This window comes from Cucurbita pepo, chromosome 6 (assembly GCF_057944985.1).
Source record: "Cucurbita pepo subsp. pepo isolate OVF chromosome 6, ASM5794498v1, whole genome shotgun sequence".
Lineage (NCBI taxonomy): Eukaryota > Viridiplantae > Streptophyta > Magnoliopsida > Cucurbitales > Cucurbitaceae > Cucurbita > Cucurbita pepo.
This window is the reverse complement of record NC_141803.1, coordinates 16,371,901-16,393,505: the sequence shown is the minus strand read 5'-3', so window position 1 is coordinate 16,393,505 and position 21,605 is coordinate 16,371,901. Positions and strand designations below refer to the sequence as shown.

The window sequence follows — 21,605 nt, the reverse complement described above, 5'->3', positions numbered from 1 at the left end:
TATATTACACACGCGCACACACACACACACACACACATATATATATATATATATATATATATATACGGGTTTATTTATAAATTTAAATAAAACTTTATTGAAAACTTTATTGTAATCCCAATAATCCTCAACAATCCTCCCCTCGAACAAAGTACACTATAAGCCTCCCCTGAGACTTATGGAGCTCTCGAATAGCCTCCCTTTAATCGAGACCCGATTCCTTTCTCTAGAGCCCTCGAACAAAGTACACCCTTTGTTCGACACTTTAGTCACTTTTAACTACACCTTCGAGGCTCACAATTCTTTATTCGATATCAGAGGATTTTATTGTCATGACTAAGTTTAGGGCATGACTCTGATACCATGTTAGGAATCACGGTTCTCCACAAATGGTATGATATTGTCAAATTTGAGGATAAGCTCTCGTGGCTTTGTTTTTGGGCTTCCCCAAAAAGGTCTCGTACCAATAGTGCTAGTATTCCTCACTTATAAACCCCAAAAGATTTTGAGAACCCAATTACTGTATAAATAGAAAATTTTAGCTGATAGGATTAAAATAGGAGACCGGGACAGTAACAACACGTTAACTTTATATATTTTTAAAATAATTATTAAAATAAATAATAAGAGTAATAATAATAATAAATTTTAAAATACACAACGAAATTTCCCCAAAACAGTCGCCTTCAGCCCTTGTAGCTGCCACCTCCATTAATCTGTCCACGATCTGGCTATTCTCCTCTTTCTTTCGTTTACGGTGGGCTGCACCCAGCACGCACAGTCGCCCTTGACGATCCCCCCCTCTTCTCTTCAGCAATTCTCTTCTTTCTCGCCGCCGCCACCGCCGCCAGCCACGCCGCCTCTTCCTCAGTAATCCATTTCCTTCTCTCCGGTAATCTATCAAGTTGGATCAAATCTATTTTCCATAATTTTGTCCTCTTGTATGATTCATAATTCTTTTTCGAACACTTCCGATTTTGTGATTCGAACTATGTGTTGAATGACCTAGATAGATCTTGGCCGATCTGGCTGAGGATATCCTACTGGCAGATTTCAGCTTATCATTCCTAGCAAATTTACTTTGTTTGGGAATTAGAGCCCTATCTTTATCTCACTAGGTGGTTTTTTTTCCTGGCTAATTCCATTATCCATTTTTAATGTTGTTGGGAATTACAGAAACCCATCTTCTTAGATGGAAATTCATAATAATTATAGGTAAAGTGGCATGAATTGGATTTGACCGTCTTTTAGAATGTATTTGAAAAACTAAAACCTGCTCATGGATATGGTTGTTTCAAATTGAAAACACTTGTGCGCATTGATCCATATATGTGTATGGACACATTCAATTTAGGATATGTTGTCCTGTTTTATTTATTTTTGCATTTTTCAGCTTTTAAGTTTTTTCAGCTTCTCTCCTGTTGCTATAAGTGTGGATATCTATATTTCCAAATATGTATTTTTCTTTACTTAATTGGTTCAAGATGGTATCAAATCTGACTATCCACAGTAGAAGTTGTTAGGAATCATGAACCTCCACAATGGTATGATATTGTCCACTTTGAGCATAAGCTTTCATGGCTTTGCTTTTGGTTTCCCCAAAAAGGCCTCATACCAATGGAGATCTATTCTTTACTTATGAACCTATGATAAACCTCTTAATTAGCCAATGTGGGACTCCTTCCCAACAATCCTCAACAGAAGTATAGTTCTAGAATTCTAGATCAACACTGTTCAGTTTTTGTGTGTTTGATATAAAGGTAAAGCTTTTCTGATCTTAAACATTTATGAGATAGTACCTGGAAATTTGTTTCATGGACGGTAAAGAAAATAAAGGAGGTGGAGAAAAGAAAATAAATAAGGGTTTGCTTAGCTTCCAAATTTTCTTCTATGATTTTTCTTGTAATATTTAAGATTTCATAATGCTCCAGAATTTGATAGAAATATCACTTTTGGCTTCAATTTCAAGCTCCACCATGGAAGGGAAAAAACCATTCTCAGTATCACACAGCAAGCATGGTTTTTGTATTTAGGATGATAAAAAATAAAAGAACCTAAATTTTGAACCATGTTAATAAAATGATCTAATTTTTATACACATGAGCTTTGGAGGGTCTAAATTTCACCATTAATATTTCATGGGGGGAATTTAAACAATCACTATATTTTAGTTTAGGCTGGTTCAACCTTTTCTTTCATACTCTGTTCTTGGCTTTTGTATTTGTTTTTACGGGTTTTAGTTGTAGTGTTGATTAATGTTAATTTTTCATTCAATTGTTTGTTATCATTACATTGAATTATATTTTTCAGGATGTGCTACTTGTTACTGAAAAATTTAAAATAAACCTCTTGCAAGATTATACACTTGATCCTCACAAAATTGAGTATATTCTGCAGAAAAGCCTGTACCTTGTAGAACTCACTAAACAATGGGTGATTATCACTTTGTGTACAAGGATGTTGAAGGAGCCTCCACTCAATGGGATGATATTCAGGCAAAGTTGGGAAACCTACCTCCAAAGCCTGCTCCATTCAAGCCACCAGCCTTCACGCCTGCCCAAGATGAGGCATCCGTCTCCAAAGACAAGTCTTGGATTGACCAGAAGACTGAAGAGGAGCTTGAAGACCTTGAGGATGATCTAGATCTTGATGATGACAACTTCCTCCAAGAGTATAGGTTGGTTTTCTTCATTAACCCTTCATGTTTGGTTGTTGCTTTTGTGTAATTTTTTTCATTGCTGGTAGAACTAAAGAAAAACTGAGATCAGTTGATGCTGAATTGGTCAATTTGGTGGCCAGGAGGAAATCATATGACATTGATTAATTTATTAATTGAAGGAAATCTAAATTTTTCTTCTCCATTCAACAAGTATGAGATTTTCTCTTTAATTAGCTTTTCACCATCTTGTTTATTAGTTAATTCATTCCCTAATATTTCTTCTTCATCCAATTTCTTACTTGAATTGAATCCATATCCTTTGAGATTCTGTGACAAAAGAATTACAAAATCTCTGAACTTGATGCAACTTTATTTTTGGGATAGGAAAAAGAGGTTGGTGGAGATTAGAGAAGCAGCTAAAATCTCTAAATTTGGATCAGTAAATCCAATATCAGGGTCAGATTTTGTGCGTGAGGTTTCACAGGCTCCATCTGATGTTTGGGTTGTCGTTATTCTCTACAAAGAAGGGTACCGTCCATATCCAACGCACCAAATGTTTTTATGTTCTTTACATTCTGTTGACATTTACTCTATGGTGTGTTAATATCCTTTTTATGTTATCTTATGATCTCATGATAGAATTCAAGAATGCGATGTGTTGATGAATTGCTTGCAAGAACTGGCCACAAGATATCCAGCCACAAAATTTGTTAAAATAATATCCACAGATTGCATTCCTAACTACCCAGATTGTAATCTTCCTACTTTGTTAGTTTACAACAATGGTGCAGTGAAAGCAAACTACGTGGGCCTTCGAAGTTTTGGCAGAAGATGCACGCCAGAAGGTACACATTTATAAACAACTATGAATGCCCATTTGGTTTGGTTTGTGTCCTCTGCAACTTCTTTCTAGTTAGTTATACATCATTTTGTTATTGTTCAACGTTCAGCACTCTTATTTGGTTAGATATTTGAAAGCATGGTATCACTTTCCTCATTTATGTGATACCAATGATTTTATCATGGGCAAACTTTGCATTTGAAATTTTGTTATATGGTTGAGTTCTAAGCCATTGAGTTCTGTTGGTTCTGTGACCTTGTGTAGTGGAATTCATGGGCTTCCTTGGTTGATTGGGTTATGTTTAGCTTGAGACTGGGTTTGTGGCACTACGATTGAGGAGGTTCTCCCCCCATTTTGGTATAGGGCCGGATTTTGCAGTAGACTTGTTTCTTTGTTGTATTGCGGTGAATTTAGTTTGAAAGAAATGGTTGAATATTTTGGGAAGTTGAGAGATCATAGGAGGAGATTTGAAAGAGAGGTTGCTAGGTTTAATGTAACGGCCTAAACCCACTAACCCACTCTACTAGCAGATATTGTCTTATTTGGGATTTCCCTTTCAGGCTTCCCCTCAAGGTTTTTAAAACGCATCTGCTAGGGAAATGTTTCCACACCCTCATAAAGAATGTTTCGTTCTCCTCCCCAACCAATGTGGGATCTCACAATCCACCTCACTTCGGGGTCCAGCATCCTCATTGACACTCGTTCTCTAATCGATGTGGGACCCCTCAAATCCACTCCCCTTTAGGGTCCAGCGTTCGTGTTGGCACACCGTCTCATGTCCACACCCCTTCGGGGTCTGCCTTCTCGCTGGCACGTCGTCTAGTGTTTGCCTCTGATACCATTTGTAACAGCTCAAGCCCACCACTGGCTGATATTGTCTTCTTTGGGTTTTACCTTTCGGGCTTCCCCTCAAAGTTCATAAAACGCGTCTACTAGGGAAAGGTTTTCACACCCTTATAAAGAATGCTTCGTTCTCCTCCCTAACCAATGTGGGATCTGACATTTAATGTTTCCATGGGTGTCTATTACCCAATATTTTTTTTTGCAAGCATGAGCTATGTTTGATTCTTTTGGGTTAGTGGAAGGACTCCTTTCATTTTCTGTAGTCGAAGTATTTTATCTGCCAACTATGGAGGACATGTCCAGATGAGAAATTTCTGAAACCATTTATCTGAAGCTTTTCTAAGTTGTTGATCATATTTTGGTTGCAAGCTCTTCATATCCTGCAAATGATCATGTAATTCTTGGTTGATGGTTTTCAGGTGTTGCATTAGTTCTTTGTCAAGCAGATCCAGTGCTCAACGATGGTCAGTCTGGAAACGATGAATCGAGAAAATCCATGCTCGAAGGCGTACGCAGAAAGATAATCGAGAAAGTGGTGAGAGATCATGAAGATGGGATTGACGATGGGTCTTCAAGTGATTAGTTTTTTAATCGATCGGGTTCTTCTTTTCTAACGCCCTCTGTTTTAGTTGCTGGAGATTGAAAAGTACTGTTTGGTTAATTGCTCATTTTATCGAATGTTTTATTATATAATGTATGCTTATGTGATGTGTGCTGCTATGTGGATGTTAGACTCATCAGATATTCAAATTGCATCAAATCTAAGCCTAAAATGAAGCCAATTGAATTATCTTGTTAGTTGAATACGTGGTGATCATTCTAGGATTTTTCTAAATTTCTGCCTAACACTCTTAGAGACTCGGGATGCCTTGCCTTTACCTGAAATAGGACAAATACAATTATCCTATGCATGTACCATGATCTCGAGTTGCGATGTCGTCGTTGACCGTACTACTTGAAATAGAAGGATAAATACAATTATCCTATGCATGTACCATGGTCTCGAGTTGCAATGTCGTTGTTGACCGTACAAGAATGTCTTGCCTTTACCTAAAATAGAAGTGAAGTAGCATGTAGTTTGAGTTTTAAACTCTTATAAAGTCACCCAACTATTGGAGTTAGATGCAAGCACATACAATTATGAGTGAGACCTATCATATCAATCTATATTTTCTTAGGTAACTATTCTGAACGGGTTAATTGGATGTGTATGTTCTACACATGATCCACACATGCAAGTATGAACCCACCAGTCGGTTTGCACACCTCCTAGATCCTTTTCTTGTCGGGTGAGCATTCTCTAGGAAATGTTGATGTCAAACACCCGTTAGGAATAGCGACCGTCGCAACATTATAATGAATATAATGATTGTTTTCCAACCTTATAGTGTACGTGTTCGTACCATTGTAAAAGGAGGGGTATGTTCCGATGCATGAACACACAATGATATGTAAGGTCCCAATATTTTTATTCATTATAATGTAAAACAACCCTTTCCATTTTTTCTTCATATCATATCATTTTCATCCTAGCTTTCCAAACATAAATTTTGGGGTTGTGCATTGTGTTGGCACATTTTGCCGTGATTCATATCATGCATCGCGTCATATCATCAGCATATCATGTAACATCATGTACTATGTCACCAAATATATTACACTATAACATTCATCTGATCATAAGTACATCACATCATAACACGTGTCAGAACATTCACGTATCATCTCATAGTCACATTGTATGACAGACTTATCATTTCGTAAATAAATCATAATCATATTGTTTCATAAACTCGTCATAGTCATATCCTTTCATAAGCATCTCATGGTCATATCCTTTCATAAATGTATCATAATTATATCATTTCATAACATATCCTAGTCATATCGTTTCAGAAGCATATTACAGTCGTCTCATTTCATCAACATATCATAGTCATATCATTTCATAAACATGTCATAGTTATATCGTTTCAAAAACATATCATAGTTATATTGTTTCATAAACATTTCACACATATCAAGCATATAACACGTGCAAAACCACGGGGCACGTGTCATCATACAACATCAACTTCTAACCATAACGATAGTAAGACCACTTACTTGGTTGACCTAGGCCGAAGCTACTACGACCCTATAACGACTTGAAATTTTCTACTTAATTTAAGCAGGTCACCATTGTATACATATCATTAACATTGAATGCGAAAATACTTCATTTAAGCTTTCATAAAACGTCACTCTCATCTTAAAACACAGCCATGAACTTATGTGTTTTGAAAATACCTTTAAAAAAAGACATAACAAAAGACTAAATAAAATAAATAAACGTTTAAACTAAAAACATCCTAATCTAGCCTAAGTCTAAGAAAATAAATACGACTATCTTATGCATGTGCCATGGTCTCGAGTTGCGATGTTGTCGTCAGCCATACAAGAATGTCTTGCCTTAACCTGAAATAGAAGTAGCACGTGGCTTGAGTATTTAAAGAAATACTCAGTAAGTGACTTCACTATTGGGGTTAAATGCAAGAACATGCGAATGCAATGATGAAACCTATCTTTTTAGTCTATTTTCCTACGGTACTATCCTACGGGTAACTTGGATGTGTATCATGTACTTTACACACAACTCATACTTGCGAGTATGGACTCACCAGTTAGTTCGCACACCACTAGACCACTTTCCTTGTCGGGCAAGCATACTCTGGGAGCTCCTTAGGCCGGACACATGTTAGAACTAGTAACCGTCACGACAACATTAGGTTAAACATAATGATCGTTTTCCTGCCTGACCGTCGAAGCATTATGATAAACATAATGATTGTTCTCCTGCTTGGTCATCGCAACATTATGATAACTATAATGATTCTTTTCTTGCCTAGTAATGTACGCGTCCGTACTATCGTGAAGGGTAAGGGGTATCCCCCAATGCATGAGCACATAATAATGCATTTCCATTATCATTTAATACAACACTTCGTAAACACTTCGTATCATAATCATATTCTATCGTAAACACTTCGTGGTCATATCGTTCCCTAACTTATCATAGCCTTAACATTCTTATACCTATCACAGTCATATCGTTACATGAACGTACCTTAGTCATATTGTTACAAGAACGTATCCTAACTCTATCGTTATATCAATCTATCATAATCCTATCCTTATCTACCCATAACCTAACCATATTCTTTTATCAATCGATTGTGACCATACGTTTTTATCAATTTCTCATATCTATAGCACTTCGATACGTAACCTAACCTTAACGTTTCATGAACATATCTTACTCCTATCATTATATTATGTTTAGTGCATCGTTCTCGTATCCTATCTCAAACATATCATTGAACACATCGTACCGGAAGTATTATCATACAATTCACATATCATAACATATACATATCATATCATAAGCATATCAATCCATAAACAATTCACACATATCAATATATATGACACGTGCCAACATCAAATATAACCATGCTGATAGTAAGACCCCTTACTTGATCAACTTAGGTTGGTGTCACCAATTTTTCCATAATAAAAATTCAATTTTGTCCTTTGCATCCAAATCATCATATGTCAACTCATGACATCAATTTCAAATTCAATTCTCTATATTTTATAGTGCTCTAGTGTTAGATTTTATGCGAGCACGAGAGACTGTCTTAGAATATTTTATGTATATATAATTTTATTTTTATTAAAAATTTCATTTTCTATTATTACTACTTCTTTTGGAGAAGATATAGTTACTATATTCTGAATATTTGAAAAGTAAGTTCCTTTTCATAGCAGATCGTCTCTTAAAAATTAATTTGTGTTTGATCGTACATAAAAAAAATTACTAATATTATTATGTTGCTTGAATCACATCGACAATTTTAAAAAATAGTTTAATTCTCCAAATCTTCCATTTTCTTCCCACGGTGATTCTTGGCCAATTTAAATCGATTCTTAGGATGCTATTGATCATGGCTGATTTTCTATAATAATAACTAAAAATTTAAATAATTACAACAATATAAAAGAAAAAATAAATCTTTCCCGAATTTTTCTATCTCTTCTTTCCGTTAAATGTATTTGAAGTTAGGGTCGCTACCTTGAAACGCTTCCGAAAGTTAAAACTAGAAGGAAAAGGTCTGAGCGTATCAGACCCAAGCTTCCGAAAAGTTAAAACTAGAAGGAAAGGGTTTGAGCATATCAGACCCAAGCGGGATCAACTAAAATGTTGACCTAGAGCTGTCAAAAAATTTAAAATGCAATTTTCCCGTACCAATGGAGAGAGTATTCTTTGATTATAAACCCATGATCATTCCCTAAATTAGCCGATGTGGGACTTTCATCCAACACCTCCCATCGAACAAAGTACACCTCCCCTTAATCGAGGCTCGACTCCTTTTCTTTTGGAGTCTTAGTCATTTTTTACTATGCCTTCGAGACTCACAATACTTTTGTTCGATATTTGAGGGTTCTATTGGCATGATTAAGTTTACAGGGCATGACTCTTTGATACTAGGTTAGGAATCACCAATCTCCACAATAGTATGATATTGTCCACTTTGAGCATAAGTTGCTTTGTTTTGGGGTTCCCTAAAAGGCCTCATACCAATGAAGAGATTATTCTTTGATTAGAAACCTAGGATCACACAACACACACACTCGATCTCGATGAACACAAAGAACAGGAGAGAGAAAATGCAAACAGAATATTGGCTAAATGATTTGTATTGATGACTTCAGATATATACAGTAAAAGAGAATACTGAGAATACACAGAATATAGAAAGTACATTTTCAAAAATGTGCCTGGGATATATATATATATGGTTTAGTTTATTATATATATAGAGGTATATAGCCTTACGAGAGTCTATCCTATATAGTTTATATATATATATATATATATATAGCTAATTGCAATTTACTCCGTTTACCAAATATAGTTTCACCATTTTTACATATCCACCGAGTCTATCAACTATTTTGGAAATGATACAAAAAAAAAAAAAAAAGATATCTTTGGTTACAACCAAAAAACTTTTTTCTGATGAATTGGATAATTTTTGGAATTATCGGAATGAAAAAAAAATTAAAAAAAAAATTAAACAAAAAATTGATAAATAGAATAGAAATTCTGGATTGGGATCCCCAACTAGAGTAGGGGATGTACGGGAAAAAAGGACTCAATTATGTAATGATGAATGAAACTTCTAGAAAAAAGATAGTGAGAATGTTTAGACAAATAAGATTCATATTATCTTTCTATAACGGTTGACTAATCAATACATAAGTCGGAGGCTCCATAACCTAGCAATGATCATTCCCTAAATTAGTCGATGTGAGACTTTCATCCAACAAAGGGAAAAGTAAAACTTATTGTCTCTACATTGAAGAATATGCACTAACATGGTAGAGTCTTACCACACGTAAAAAAAAAAAAAAAAAAAAAAGCCCATCTCATGAAAAGAAACAAGCTTCTCGTGAGGAACATTCTTTCTTGAGAAGATTGACGTGTATGAAGATGAGGAATCTCTTGAGTAGTAAAGAGGATTATGTTCAAGAAATAACCTAAATAGTCTATTGATACGACTCACTTTATAATTGTTACAAATGATTTGATCCAAATAGCTCTAAAGACACGTGAGTGAAGATATCTTATATAATAAGTTTGTATAAGACTGGACCTCAAAGAGGACTTTGCCAAATAAGGAGCTAAAAATATAATTTCATGAGATGATTCACTCTTCTCGTAGAGGGAAAACAGATGAGTAGTTCGAGTGTTGGATTTCGAAACTTTAACAATGGGGCTCCACCCTCTTACTAGCCCGAGGGAACTTAGTTTATTATTGGTTCATTAGAAAATTAGAGATAAAAGTATAAGATATAATTACACGGGTAAAACAAACTTGTGACAATATTGTAACTACAAATAACTCGTGAAAGATTAACTTGCATGTAGTGGTAATATTCATGGATACAACTTAGTCTAAAGTACATAAGAATACAACTCTAATCCTGTAATGGAGTGACATTGAGTTAATGAATGAAAATTAATTGATTAAAAATATTAATTAATTAATTAATTTTGTATCATTTTAGACCTATAAGATTCTCCTATTAGCTCATGATATTACTAAATGATCAATTTAGTTGGAAAAAAATTGAAATGTTCACATCAAGATTTGATATATTTAATATATTAAATGTATGAGAGATAAATATATTTAATTTATAGTGTTTAAATCTAAATATTAAATATAAAAGAACGAAAAATATATTTACAGTATTTGATACATTTTTATGAGCGAGCAAGAGACATTATGTGTTAAAATGTCATCCGTAGCTCATTAATGTAAAACCCAATAATCGTATGAGCCAATTGACTTTGCATTTTTAGGAAAATGATTTAGGTCTTTACAAATAATACCTGTATATTTTAGAAATAAATTGTCTAGCTTCTGCCGTAAATACCCTCCACCCGACCCATGTTTTTATCCCAAGAAATCCAAAGTAGTGTCTATAGAGTGTCTTGTAGTCTCTTATCGATTGATGTTAATAAAGAGTGCGAGTGTTTTCCACAAAGAATTGTGTTCAACAATTTGGTATCAGAGCGAGGTTGGTGTAGGTTGTCTGATCTCTTAGAATTCTTAGTATGCTCTGTGGTTGCAGCTCTGTCCGATCTTCCATATCATAAACAATTTCTTGAAATTATTAGTGAGTGAGTCCGTGACTCTGCAAGCTTATTTGGTATTACTGAGGTATTATCAACACGATGAGTGATTTCCAAATTTGTTGGAAGAATTAAGAAACTCAACACCAACAACTACAATACGTGGACAACGTGCATGATGTCCTCTTTACCACGACAATACCTTGGAAAGGTTGTTGGTGGGAGTGAAACTACGCGTCAGAGGAGGGTTCTAATGGCCGCAAATAGAGTAAAAGTAGGTAAAACAATGTTTGTCTTAAAAACCACAATCGAAGAAGAGATGTTAGATCATATTTGGGATGACAAGACACCGAAAGAAGCATGAGACACGTTCGTGATGCTGTTCTCAAGGAAGAACGATACAAGACTACAACTTTTGGAGAACGAGCTGTTATCAATTTCACAACGTGACATGACAATTGCTTAGTACTTCCACAAAGTCAAGTCGGTTTGCGGGGAGATTACTGAACTAGACCCGAAATCTGCCATTGGAGAAGCTCGAATGAAGAGGATCATTATCCACGGATTGCGACCAGAATATAAAAGTTTCGTTATTGTTGTACAAGGATGGCCCTGTCAACCATCATTTGTAGAGTTCGAAAATTTGTTAGTAGTCAAGAAGTCATGTCTAAACAAATGGGAGCCATCACATTAAAGGGTGAAGAAGAAGCACTCTACACAAATTAAAGTAGGAGCAACAATAAGTCGTCTACCAAACATTGATACAAAAATGGTGAGAAAGGAAGAAACCACCAAGGAACTGCACAACCAGGGAGAGCTCAGAAGAACGAAAACAAGAGCTCTCAAAGGAAGAGATTTGAAGGTATTTGCTACAATTGCGGGAAGAATGGCCACATGTCTAGAGATTGTTGGTCCAATAAAAAAATGTGGCAAAAGCAATGTGGCATCCTCCAACATGGATATGGAGGAAGAATGGGATGGAGAGGTACTATATGCCATAGAAGAAGACAAGCTAGCACTCATAGCGATGTGGGAGCCAATTATGAGTATGACTTGATCGTTGATTCAAGATTCTCAAACTACATGACTGACGACCGGAGAAAATTATAAAACAAGAAAGAGTACAAAGGAAGTCGTATGATATGCACAACAAATAACACACAGTTGTCAGTTGCTCAGATCGATAATACGACAATCATGCTTGACAATAAATCTGGTACAAGGTCACTACATAATGTTTATCATGTATCGAGTATAAAGAAGAACTTGTTTTCAGTGTCACAACTAACAATGTCAGGAAACTACTTATTTGGGTAAGAAAATGTGAATGTCTATGAAAATGTAATAGGAAAGCCAACAATGGAAGTGCGAAGAGTGGAGTCCATTACGCGCTATATGTAGAGTCTACCTATGTTGACAAGACCCAGAAGAATGAGACAACCGATCTATGACATGCAAGATTGGGACATGTTGGTTACCACAAGTTCAGCTCATTATGGAGAAATTCGTGCTCAAAGGCTACCTCAACTTGAAGTCAAAACATACGTTGTTTGCGTTGGATGTCAATATGATAAATCTCATCAATTACCGATTTATCATGCAAAGAGTCAAATTTCAAAGCAAAGAAACCATTAGAGTTAATTCACTCTAATTTGTTCGGTCCAGTCAAACAAGCATTGATCAGCAAAATGCGGTATATGGTGACATTCATTGACAACTATTTAAGATATATGTGGATTTTCTTTATGAAAGAAAAGTCTAACACATTCTCAAAATTTCAAGAATTCAAGATGATGATAGAAGGAGAAGTATGAAAAAACATATGGAAAAACATCACAAAACTCGGTTTGGTAGAAAGCGATGGAGAAAGAAATTATAGCTCTGGAGCATAATCAAACTTGGAAACTAGTGCCAAAGACTAGGAGATGTCTAACTCATCTATTGCAAGTGGGTCTACAAAATAAAGTGTCGACCGAATGGATCAATCGGAAGATACAAGGTTCGACTCGTCGTTCAAGGGTTTTTTCAACAATATGGACTAGACTATGATGAAGCATTCAGTCCAGTGGCAAAGATCACTACCGTACGGATCCTGCTAGCACTCGCGGCAAGTAAAGATTGAAAACTATGACAGATGGATGTGAAGAATGCTTTCTTGCATAGAGAGTTAGACAAGGAGATTTATATGAACCAACAAAAGGAATTTGAGAGTGCAACTAATCCTAATCATGTATGCAAGCTTAAAAAATCATTTACGTATTGATGTGGTTATTCAGTTGCGCATTCAGACTTCAGCTTATTCATCAAAGAATGAGAAGGAAAATTGATAATTGTGTTGGTCTATGTGGACGATTTGATTATCACTGGGGACGACGAAAGAGAAATTTATCAAATAAGAGAAAATTTAGTAGTGCCATTTCAAATGAAAGAGCTAGAAGAGCTTAAACACTTCTTGGGCCTAAAAGTTGATCGCACAGGTGAAGGATTCTTTCTCTGTCAACAAAATTATACAAGAGATATGCTTAAGAAGTTTAACATGTTGGAGTGCAGGCAAGTTTCAACATCGATGGAGACAAAAGCCAAGATTTGTGCACATGAAGGCAAAGAGTTGAACGATAAAACGAAATACCGGCAACTAGTAGGTAGTCTTATCTACCTAACTTTAACTCGGCTTAATATTTCTTATGCAGCTGGAGTCATGAGTCGGTACATGCAAAGTCCAAAGAAGTCTCATTTGGATGCAGCCTGACAGATCTGGTGATATTGTCAAAGGTACAATTGATTATGTTATTTTGTACAAAAAGAAGCAAAGACTACAAGTTAGTTGGATACTGTGATGCTGACTATGTAGGAGACCATGATACTCGAAGATCAACCACTGGGTATGCGTACAAGTTTGGTTCGGGAACAATTTCTCGGTGCAACAAAAGACAACCAATAATATCATTGTCAACTACAAAAGCAGTATAAAGTAACGACTGGAGCAGCTCAGGAAAGTACATGGCTTAAACTCTTGATGGAAGATTTGCACCCGAAAATTGCCTATCCAGTACCATTTCATTGCGACAACCAATCTACAATTCGTCTAGCAGAAAATCTGGTGTAGAAAAATGCATGTGGAGGTGTTGGGATTTATGTCCTAAAGCCTAGTAATTAATTATTTAGTTTTTAACATTAATTTTTTATTATTTTATTTGTAATTTAATTGTTATCCATAGTATGAAAATCCAAGGTTATTAATATAATCTTGAACAATATATGGTTGACATACAAGTGGATCGTGTTCAAGTAATAACGTAAAGAGTCTATAGTATATGGATAAGGTTGGGTGCCTTATTCTGGTAACACTATTGATACGACCTACTTTGTAATCGTTACAAATGATTTGATCCAAATCGTTCATGTGGAGACATGTAAGTGGGGGTATCCTATACAATGAGTTTATACCAAGAAATATTTAATCTCTCTTTATAAATCCGTTAATTAAGAAGATTAATATTTCACATGATGATCATATGCGACTAGATCTTAATCCTGAGTGAGTTATGAACTTCTGCCTGTGAAGGCTTGTCCTTTAATTTACATGGGTGAGAATGACTCTTTAGCCGATTTAATATGTCTACCATTTTGGAGACTTGACCAAATAGGGAGTTGGAACATAGTATCATGAGATGGAATTCACTTCTCAAGGAAGTAGATGAGTTGTTCTCTTAAGTACTGATTTCGGGACTTGAACAATGGGGCCCCCACCCTCTCATTGGCCCGAGAGGGACTTGGTTTATGAGGTTTATGAATGGATCATAAACAAATTGTTCATTATATCCTCAATGGTACTTAAGGTGAAAGATGTAATTAGAGGGGTAAAACGAACTTTTGATCCAACTGTAATTATGAACAACTCGTGAAGGATCAACTTGTTTGTAATGGTTATATCAATGGACATAACTTGTCCTATAGTGCATAAAAGTGCAACTCTAGGTCTACCGTGGAGTGACCTATAGTTAATGAATGGAAATTGATTTATTAAAGAGTTTAATTAATTAATTTGACTGATAATCGGTAGGTTCATAAGGTCTCCTTGGTAGCTCATAGTAATGCTAAAAGGTTGAATTTATTTGAAAGAAAATTGGGAGGGTTCAAATTGACATTTAATATATTAGATATATTAAATATAAAAGAGAAAATAAATTTAATTTGAAATGCCAAATTAATATTTAATATATTAAATAAATAGAGAAAATATATTTAATTTGAAATGTTCTAATTATTATTTAATATATTAAATATATTAAATATAAATCAAGAAAAATATATTAATTTGAAGGGTTCAAATTAATATTTAATATATTAGATATATTAAAAAATATATATAATATATTTATTGTATTTGATACAAGTCAATTAATGAATGGAAATAACTTCAATAAAAATATATTTGAAATTTGAATGAGTTTCATAATTAATAGAATATATTATAATATCTAAATATAAGGTATTATATTCTAATATATTAAATATACAAATATATTATTTGACAAAGATTATCTAAGAGTCCCTCTAAATAGGACCTTCGGGTTGAGCCAAAACATACGAATCCCTCCCACTTTCTCTAGAGAATGAAATTATATCTCCAGAGAATTTTCGAAACTCTCCTTCTCAATCCCTTTCAGATTTTCTTCTAAGAGTCTCCCAAAAGCCTTGACCTTGTGTTCGAGTCATAGTAAGGAAGATCTTGTAAAATGTTGAAGAACTTCTACATGGTTGGAATACTCCAAGAAGTCTTGCAAGTTAGGGTTTCTACAAAGGTAGAGTTCTATTTATTGCTTTTCTTTTGATTCTTAATAAAATCAAAATGGTTCCGCTACGTGGATGAAGAGTTCATTCCTTCAGAAGGGGCACTACCATTTCATTAGAGAGAAAGTCCTGAAGGAAGAAATCGAGATGCAACAGATCAAAACAGATGATCAAGTGGCCATTTCATTAGAGAGGAAGTCCTGAAGGAAGAAATCGAGATGCAACAGATCAAAACAGATGATCAAGTGGCCATTTCATTAGAGAGGAAGTCCCGAAGGAAGAAATCGAGATGCAACATATCAAAACAGATGATCAAGTGGCAGACATGAAAGCTTTCACTATTAGCTCAACATGGTGCAACGAATGAGAACTAGTGGTGGGGGAGTGTTAAAATATTATCACTAGCCTAATAAGATTAAGTTCAATAATCGTATGAGCCAATGATTTAGATATTTTAGGAATGAAGATAACTAGATATTTTAGGAAAACTATTTAAGGATTTTAAGAATAAATGGTTGATATTTTAGGAATAAATTGCCAGTCTCTGCAATAAATATCCCTTCACCCTCCCATGTTTTCATCTCAAAAAAATTCAAAACACAAAGTGCAGCACTGTCTGGTAGAGTGTCTTGTAATCTCTTTTCGATTGTGTTAATAAAGAGTGCGAGTGTTTTCCACAATTGTGTTCAACATTATGAACCTATAAATTATAAACTTCCATAAGGTTCTCTAATAAGCAATTTGTTTATGATCCAACCATAAACTAAGTTACTCTCGAGCTAATGAGAGGGTGCGACCCCATTGTTCAAGTCTCGAAATCAACACGTAAGGGAACTACTGATCTACTCCTGTTATGAGAAATGAGTGAATTCCGTCTTGTAAGATGATGTTTCCAGCTCCCTATTTGGTCATGTCCTCGACATGATTAACTTATTAAATTAACTACAAAAGTCATTCTTACTCATACAAATAAAAGGACAAAATCTTCTCAGAAGTTCATGACTCACTCAAGATTAAGATCCAATCACATAAGATCATCCTATCAAATATTAATTTTTTTAATTAATGGATTTATGTCGTCTAGTTTTATACAAATTCATTCTATATATAATGCCCGCACTCATATGTCACCACATGATTTTTGTAACAATTATAAAAGTGAGTTGTATCAATAATATTAACACGACAAGGTACTTAATCTTATTCATATACTACAGACCCTATAGGTTTCTACTTAACATGATTTTCTCTGATGTCAGCCACATGTTATTCAAATTAATAAAATTGGTTTTTTCATCTCGTGAATAATATTAAATTTAAAATAAAATAATCAAAATTATTATTTAAAAATTAATTAATTAATTACAGGACTTTAGAGCATAAATCGTGATCATAGCTATTGATAGTCATGATCATAGTTATTGATGTGACTATCAAGTCACACCAGTCTTGGTACAATTTCCATACACAAAGATGAGTAATTGCAAAAATAGAATAACTATCAAGTCATCATGGATTTATTATTGGTCAATCATAATGATGTATTAATATGAAGAGTTAGATGTAGGAGCATTCAAATTGAGTTTCGAGGTTAGATCGGGTTGACCCTCAAAACCCACTTGGCAAAGTAGGAGCCTCGACTTCTAGTCCAAGTTCCTCTCTCCCTCAGGCCATGTGGGTTCTGGAGTGTGGTTTAGGTCAAGGTTTCGTTTGTTTCTTAAAGACAATGTATAGGTGCTACCATGCTCAAACCAAAGACACGACGAGTAGTGTTGAAATGTTGCATAAAGCGTCCTAACACTACAAAACTACCTCCCAAACAAGTGCACACGCCTCTCCTTTTTCAGTTTTTAGTGTTCATGCTATAGACAACATCTCAACAAATTCTATCACATTTTTTTTCTCTATACGTATATCTTGTTTTGGAATGCAATTTTGGAAGGTTTTTTTATGTACGTATGTTGAATAAACATTCAAGGTTATTTTCTTCGGTGACTTTTAAATTCAGAAGCTATTGGAAAAGTGAAACACTAAAAGTCTTATTGATGAAAGATCAAGAGTTGTATAAGAAATAATGAGTTTTGATGGAGTTTTTATTACTTCAGTTTTACGGACGAAAACATAGTGTGACTGAGATTCTTTTTTTTGTTTTTTTGTTTTTTACACGTACAAGAAAGATATGAAATGGGAAGTTTTGGAGACAACTTTGGAGCTTAGAAGATAAATTTTTTAAGCTCGAGATCATGAAGATAATGTAAGAGATAAGATATCACCACACAAACACACAAATAATACGATAAGAAAACAAAATAATTAAAACTGGATTGTAACCAAAGCATATGAGTGGTGTTAGATCAAGATCGACGTGGGAGGTAGTAGCCATACACTCCGTATAAGGTTTGGAGAATAAGGAGCACAAAACCGATCGAAGCAGAAAGAGTAGAGATAATGGTCCACGGATTTTGAAAGTTGACATCTTTGAGAGTCGTCCACCATATTCTCCATGGCCTTTTACAATGCTCATTCACTAAACGGTAGACGAAATAGTATTTGTCCGAAAAGCTCAAAACCTCGCCTTTGGCCAGCTGGTTGAATGAATCTACCTCACCTTTCTTCAGTAGATTACCCATCAAGATGACGAAAGAGCCTACTATGTTACCAATCCCAGAAAGCTTCTCAAATGCCATCGCGTTCAATAAGCATGATTCAATGTTAGCATTCATTTCGATGAACGGGAGACTCAACACACCTTCGTTTGGATCAAAATTCACGTCCCTAAGGTTGCACCCTTTCTTGAGTTTGATCCCAGCTTTTTGGAAGCGTCTGGCTAGCTGAATCTCATGACCCATTCCCAAGTGGTTGACTTGAAGTTTACTCCATCTAGTCGGCGCGTTAAATTCCAATTCCTGTCTATACATATCCGGCGCGTTAAATTCCAATTCCTGCCTATACATATCTAGAAGGTGCCAGTAGTCTTTCTTCATTAACCCTTCAATTACATCTTTGGGGAAGCTATGGTATTCCCAAACAAGTGATTTGACCTTCAGTGGATGCATCACAAGCGGTGTTTCAAATCATCGAACATAATTATATTAGTTACAAGCAATAACATAGTAAATAAGATAGTACTAGTGTAACAGCCCAAGCCCAAGCCTAGATAGTACTAGTGTAACAGCCCAAGCCTATTGCTAGCAGATATTATCCTCTTTGACTTTCTCTCTTGTGTTTACTCTCAAGGTTTTTAAAGCACATTGGCTAGGGAGAGGTTTCCACACCCTTATTAGTGTAACGACCCAAGTCCACCATTAGCAGATATTGTCCTCTTTGGACTTTCCCTTTCGGGCTTACCCTCAAGGTTTTTAAAACACGTCTGCTAAGGAGAGGTTTCCACACCCTTATTAGTGTAACGATCCAAGTCCACCATTAGCAGATATTGTCCTCTTTCGACTTTCCCTTTTGGGTTTACCCTCAAGGTTTTTAAAGGAGGTCTGCTAGGGAGAGGTTTTCACACCCTTATTAGTGTAACGATACAAGTCTACCTCTAGCAGAATTGTCCGTTTTGGGCTTTCCCTTTCAGGTTTACCCTCAAGGTTTTTAAAACATGTGTGCTAGGGAGAGATTTCCACACTACTGCTAACAGATATTATCCTCTTTGGCCTTTTCCTTTCGAGCTTTCCTTCAAGATTTTTAAAACATATTTGCTAGGGAGAGATTTCTACACCCTTGGTAGTGTAACGATCCAAGTCCACCACTAGTAGATATTGTTCTCTTTGGGCTTTCTCTTTTGCACCTCCCCTCAAGGTTATTAAAACACGTCTGCTAGGGAGAGATTTTCACACCCTTATAAAGAATGTTTTGTTCCCTCTCCAATCTAAAACCTCTTCTTAACAGGAAAGCTAAAAAAAAAATCTCAAAGAATAACAATATCTACTAAAAGTGGGTGATACACATACTTTGTTCTTCCCTCGCTTTATGGTGGAATACTTGTCATTCCCTGGCTTTACGATGGAATACAGCTTGTCAAGAAGCATCATGGGCAATTGATTCTCAAGCAGCAACATATCTCGCTGTACATCCACATTGTTAAATTTCAGTAAATATGTATCTTCCAAAAAGATATGCATTATTAAACAACCATCCAAGATCATGAGCTCCAAAAATTTGACTGGTTTTGTTTTCCATTCATCCTCAAGGTTATCATACGATCTCTGCAGATCTCCCAGCATGTTCCACAACTCATGCACAATCTTTCCAGTGGTCAATCCGCAGCGCTTTTTAAAGTACTGAAGTGCTTCATGTTTCTTCTTCTCCATGGGCATCAAATGCATCTCCCCATAGTGATATGGCCCGAACGATACCAGCTTCGGTTTGAATGCGTTTGGATTAACATTCTTTATATGCTCTGGTATTCTATAGATTGAAGCTCCAATGCCTTTGCTTTCTATAGATTGAAGATTTGCCAAATGGGATTCCAGATTTTGGATAATCGTTTCCACCATTGTATCCATGTTCTTGAGTGGTGACAACTACTTACCCTTTATAGACCCTTACTTTCCTTTGCTTGACATCCAAGAATGTGTCATTTCTCTTTTACCTTTGCTTACTCAATTTAGCTATTCTCATTCTCTTCTTGCTTACTCACTTCAATAAAAATACCCTTAAATCTTCAAAAATTTCTATAATATTTTAAACTTTAAAAGAAAAATTCTATAAAGTTTAACACTTCGGTTCAAAAATACCCTTATTGTTAGACGAACATGACTCTCCACGATGATATGATATCGTCCACTTTGTGTTTATAAACCTCTATAAAGTTTAACACTTTGTTTAAAAAATACCTTAAAAAATACTTTTCTATAAAGTTTAACACTTCGTTTAAAAAATACTCTTATTGTTAGACGAACATGACTCTCCACGATGATATGATATTGTCCACTTTGTGTTTATAAACCTCTATAAAGTTTAACACTTTGTTTAAAAAATACCTTAAAAAATACCCTTCATGAGTTTTCGTTAGACGAACACAACTGCCGATGTAGGACTTTCATCATCCAATACCTCCCAATGACATGATATTGTCCACTTTGTGTTTATAAACCCATGATCATTCCCTAAATTAGCCGATGTGGGACTTTCATCATTTCTTTTGGAGTCCTTGGTTCGACATTTTGAGGATTGGCACGACTAAGTTTAGGGCATGGCTCTAATACCAACAGACTTTCCACAATAGTACGATATTGTCCACTTTGAGCATATGCTCTCATGACTTTGCTTTGGGCTTTCCCAAGAGGCGTCACACCAATGGAGAGAGTGTTCTTTGTTTATAAACACATGATCATTCCCTAATTAGCCGATGTGGGACTTTCATCATCCAACACTTATTATTAATACCACGTTTCATAGATGGTTTTTAAAAATATCCATAGATGGTTTTCGTCTAGTGGTAAAAAGATTTTAAACTTCTTTTATTTTTATTTTTATAAAGGTAAAAGAAGGTTAATACTACTGTTAAAATTTTATAGGTATTTTTAAACACATTACTCATAGCAAGGATATTTTAAAACTTTTTTAAAAATTGGTATGGACCAAGCTTTTTAAAATTTAAGGGTATTTTTTGTTTTTTTGTTTTTATTTGCATAGAGTTGGGAGCTCGAAGACGATTAGCTAATCCATAAACAAAGCTGATCAGAGATCAATGAATGTTACTTGACTCCACGAGCACCTTCGCCTAATTAGAAATCCAAGTAGTTTTGAAATGCATCTTTTTTCTTCTTCTATTTTTC

At 35.2% G+C, this 21,605-nt stretch overlaps 2 protein-coding genes across 4 annotated transcripts; one reads left to right on the top strand and one right to left on the bottom strand.

The window, feature by feature from the left end:
- Positions 1 to 709: 709 nt before the first annotated feature.
- Positions 710 to 5,147, top strand: LOC111796931 (Thioredoxin superfamily protein). 3 transcript variants are annotated; one of them, XM_087124410.1, is made up of 5 exons: positions 710 to 892; positions 2,403 to 2,677; positions 3,044 to 3,187; positions 3,299 to 3,504; positions 4,763 to 5,147. In XM_087124410.1, exons 2-5 carry the CDS (start codon positions 2,430 to 2,432, stop codon positions 4,924 to 4,926), a joined length of 762 nt encoding a protein of 253 aa, XP_086980536.1. In that variant the 5' UTR covers positions 710 to 892; positions 2,403 to 2,429; the 3' UTR covers positions 4,927 to 5,147. The 3 variants fall into 3 exon arrangements, with proteins under 3 accessions (XP_086980536.1, XP_023535516.1, XP_086980534.1); XM_023679748.2 differs by having other exon boundaries at positions 712 to 892; positions 2,398 to 2,677; XM_087124408.1 differs by having other exon boundaries at positions 714 to 870; positions 2,398 to 2,677.
- A 12,777-nt stretch (positions 5,148 to 17,924) lies between these two features.
- Positions 17,925 to 20,321, bottom strand: LOC111796798 (UPF0481 protein At3g47200-like). Its single transcript, XM_023679557.2, has 2 exons — positions 19,776 to 20,321; positions 17,925 to 18,863 (listed from the first exon to the last, which is right to left on the bottom strand). Exons 1-2 carry the CDS (start codon positions 20,319 to 20,321, stop codon positions 18,177 to 18,179), a joined length of 1,233 nt encoding a protein of 410 aa, XP_023535325.2. The 3' UTR covers positions 17,925 to 18,176.
- Between the last annotated feature and the right edge of the window lie 1,284 nt (positions 20,322 to 21,605).

Excerpts from the sequence above, each read along its gene's own strand:
- LOC111796931 (XM_087124410.1), top strand. The coding sequence starts at position 2,430 with ATGGGTGATTATCACTTTGTGTACAAGGATGTTGAAGGAGCCTCCACT. Across the intron at positions 2,678-3,043 it reads AACTTCCTCCAAGAGTATAG|GAAAAAGAGGTTGGTGGAGA; the intron begins GTTGGTTTTCTT and ends TTTTTGGGATAG. Across the intron at positions 3,505-4,762 it reads CAGAAGATGCACGCCAGAAG|GTGTTGCATTAGTTCTTTGT; the intron begins GTACACATTTAT and ends GATGGTTTTCAG.
- LOC111796798 (XM_023679557.2), bottom strand. The coding sequence starts at position 20,321 with ATGGTGGAAACGATTATCCAAAATCTGGAATCCCATTTGGCAAATCTT. Across the intron at positions 18,864-19,775 it reads TAAAGCGAGGGAAGAACAAA|GTCAAATCACTTGTTTGGGA; the intron begins GTATGTGTATCA and ends CATCCACTGAAG.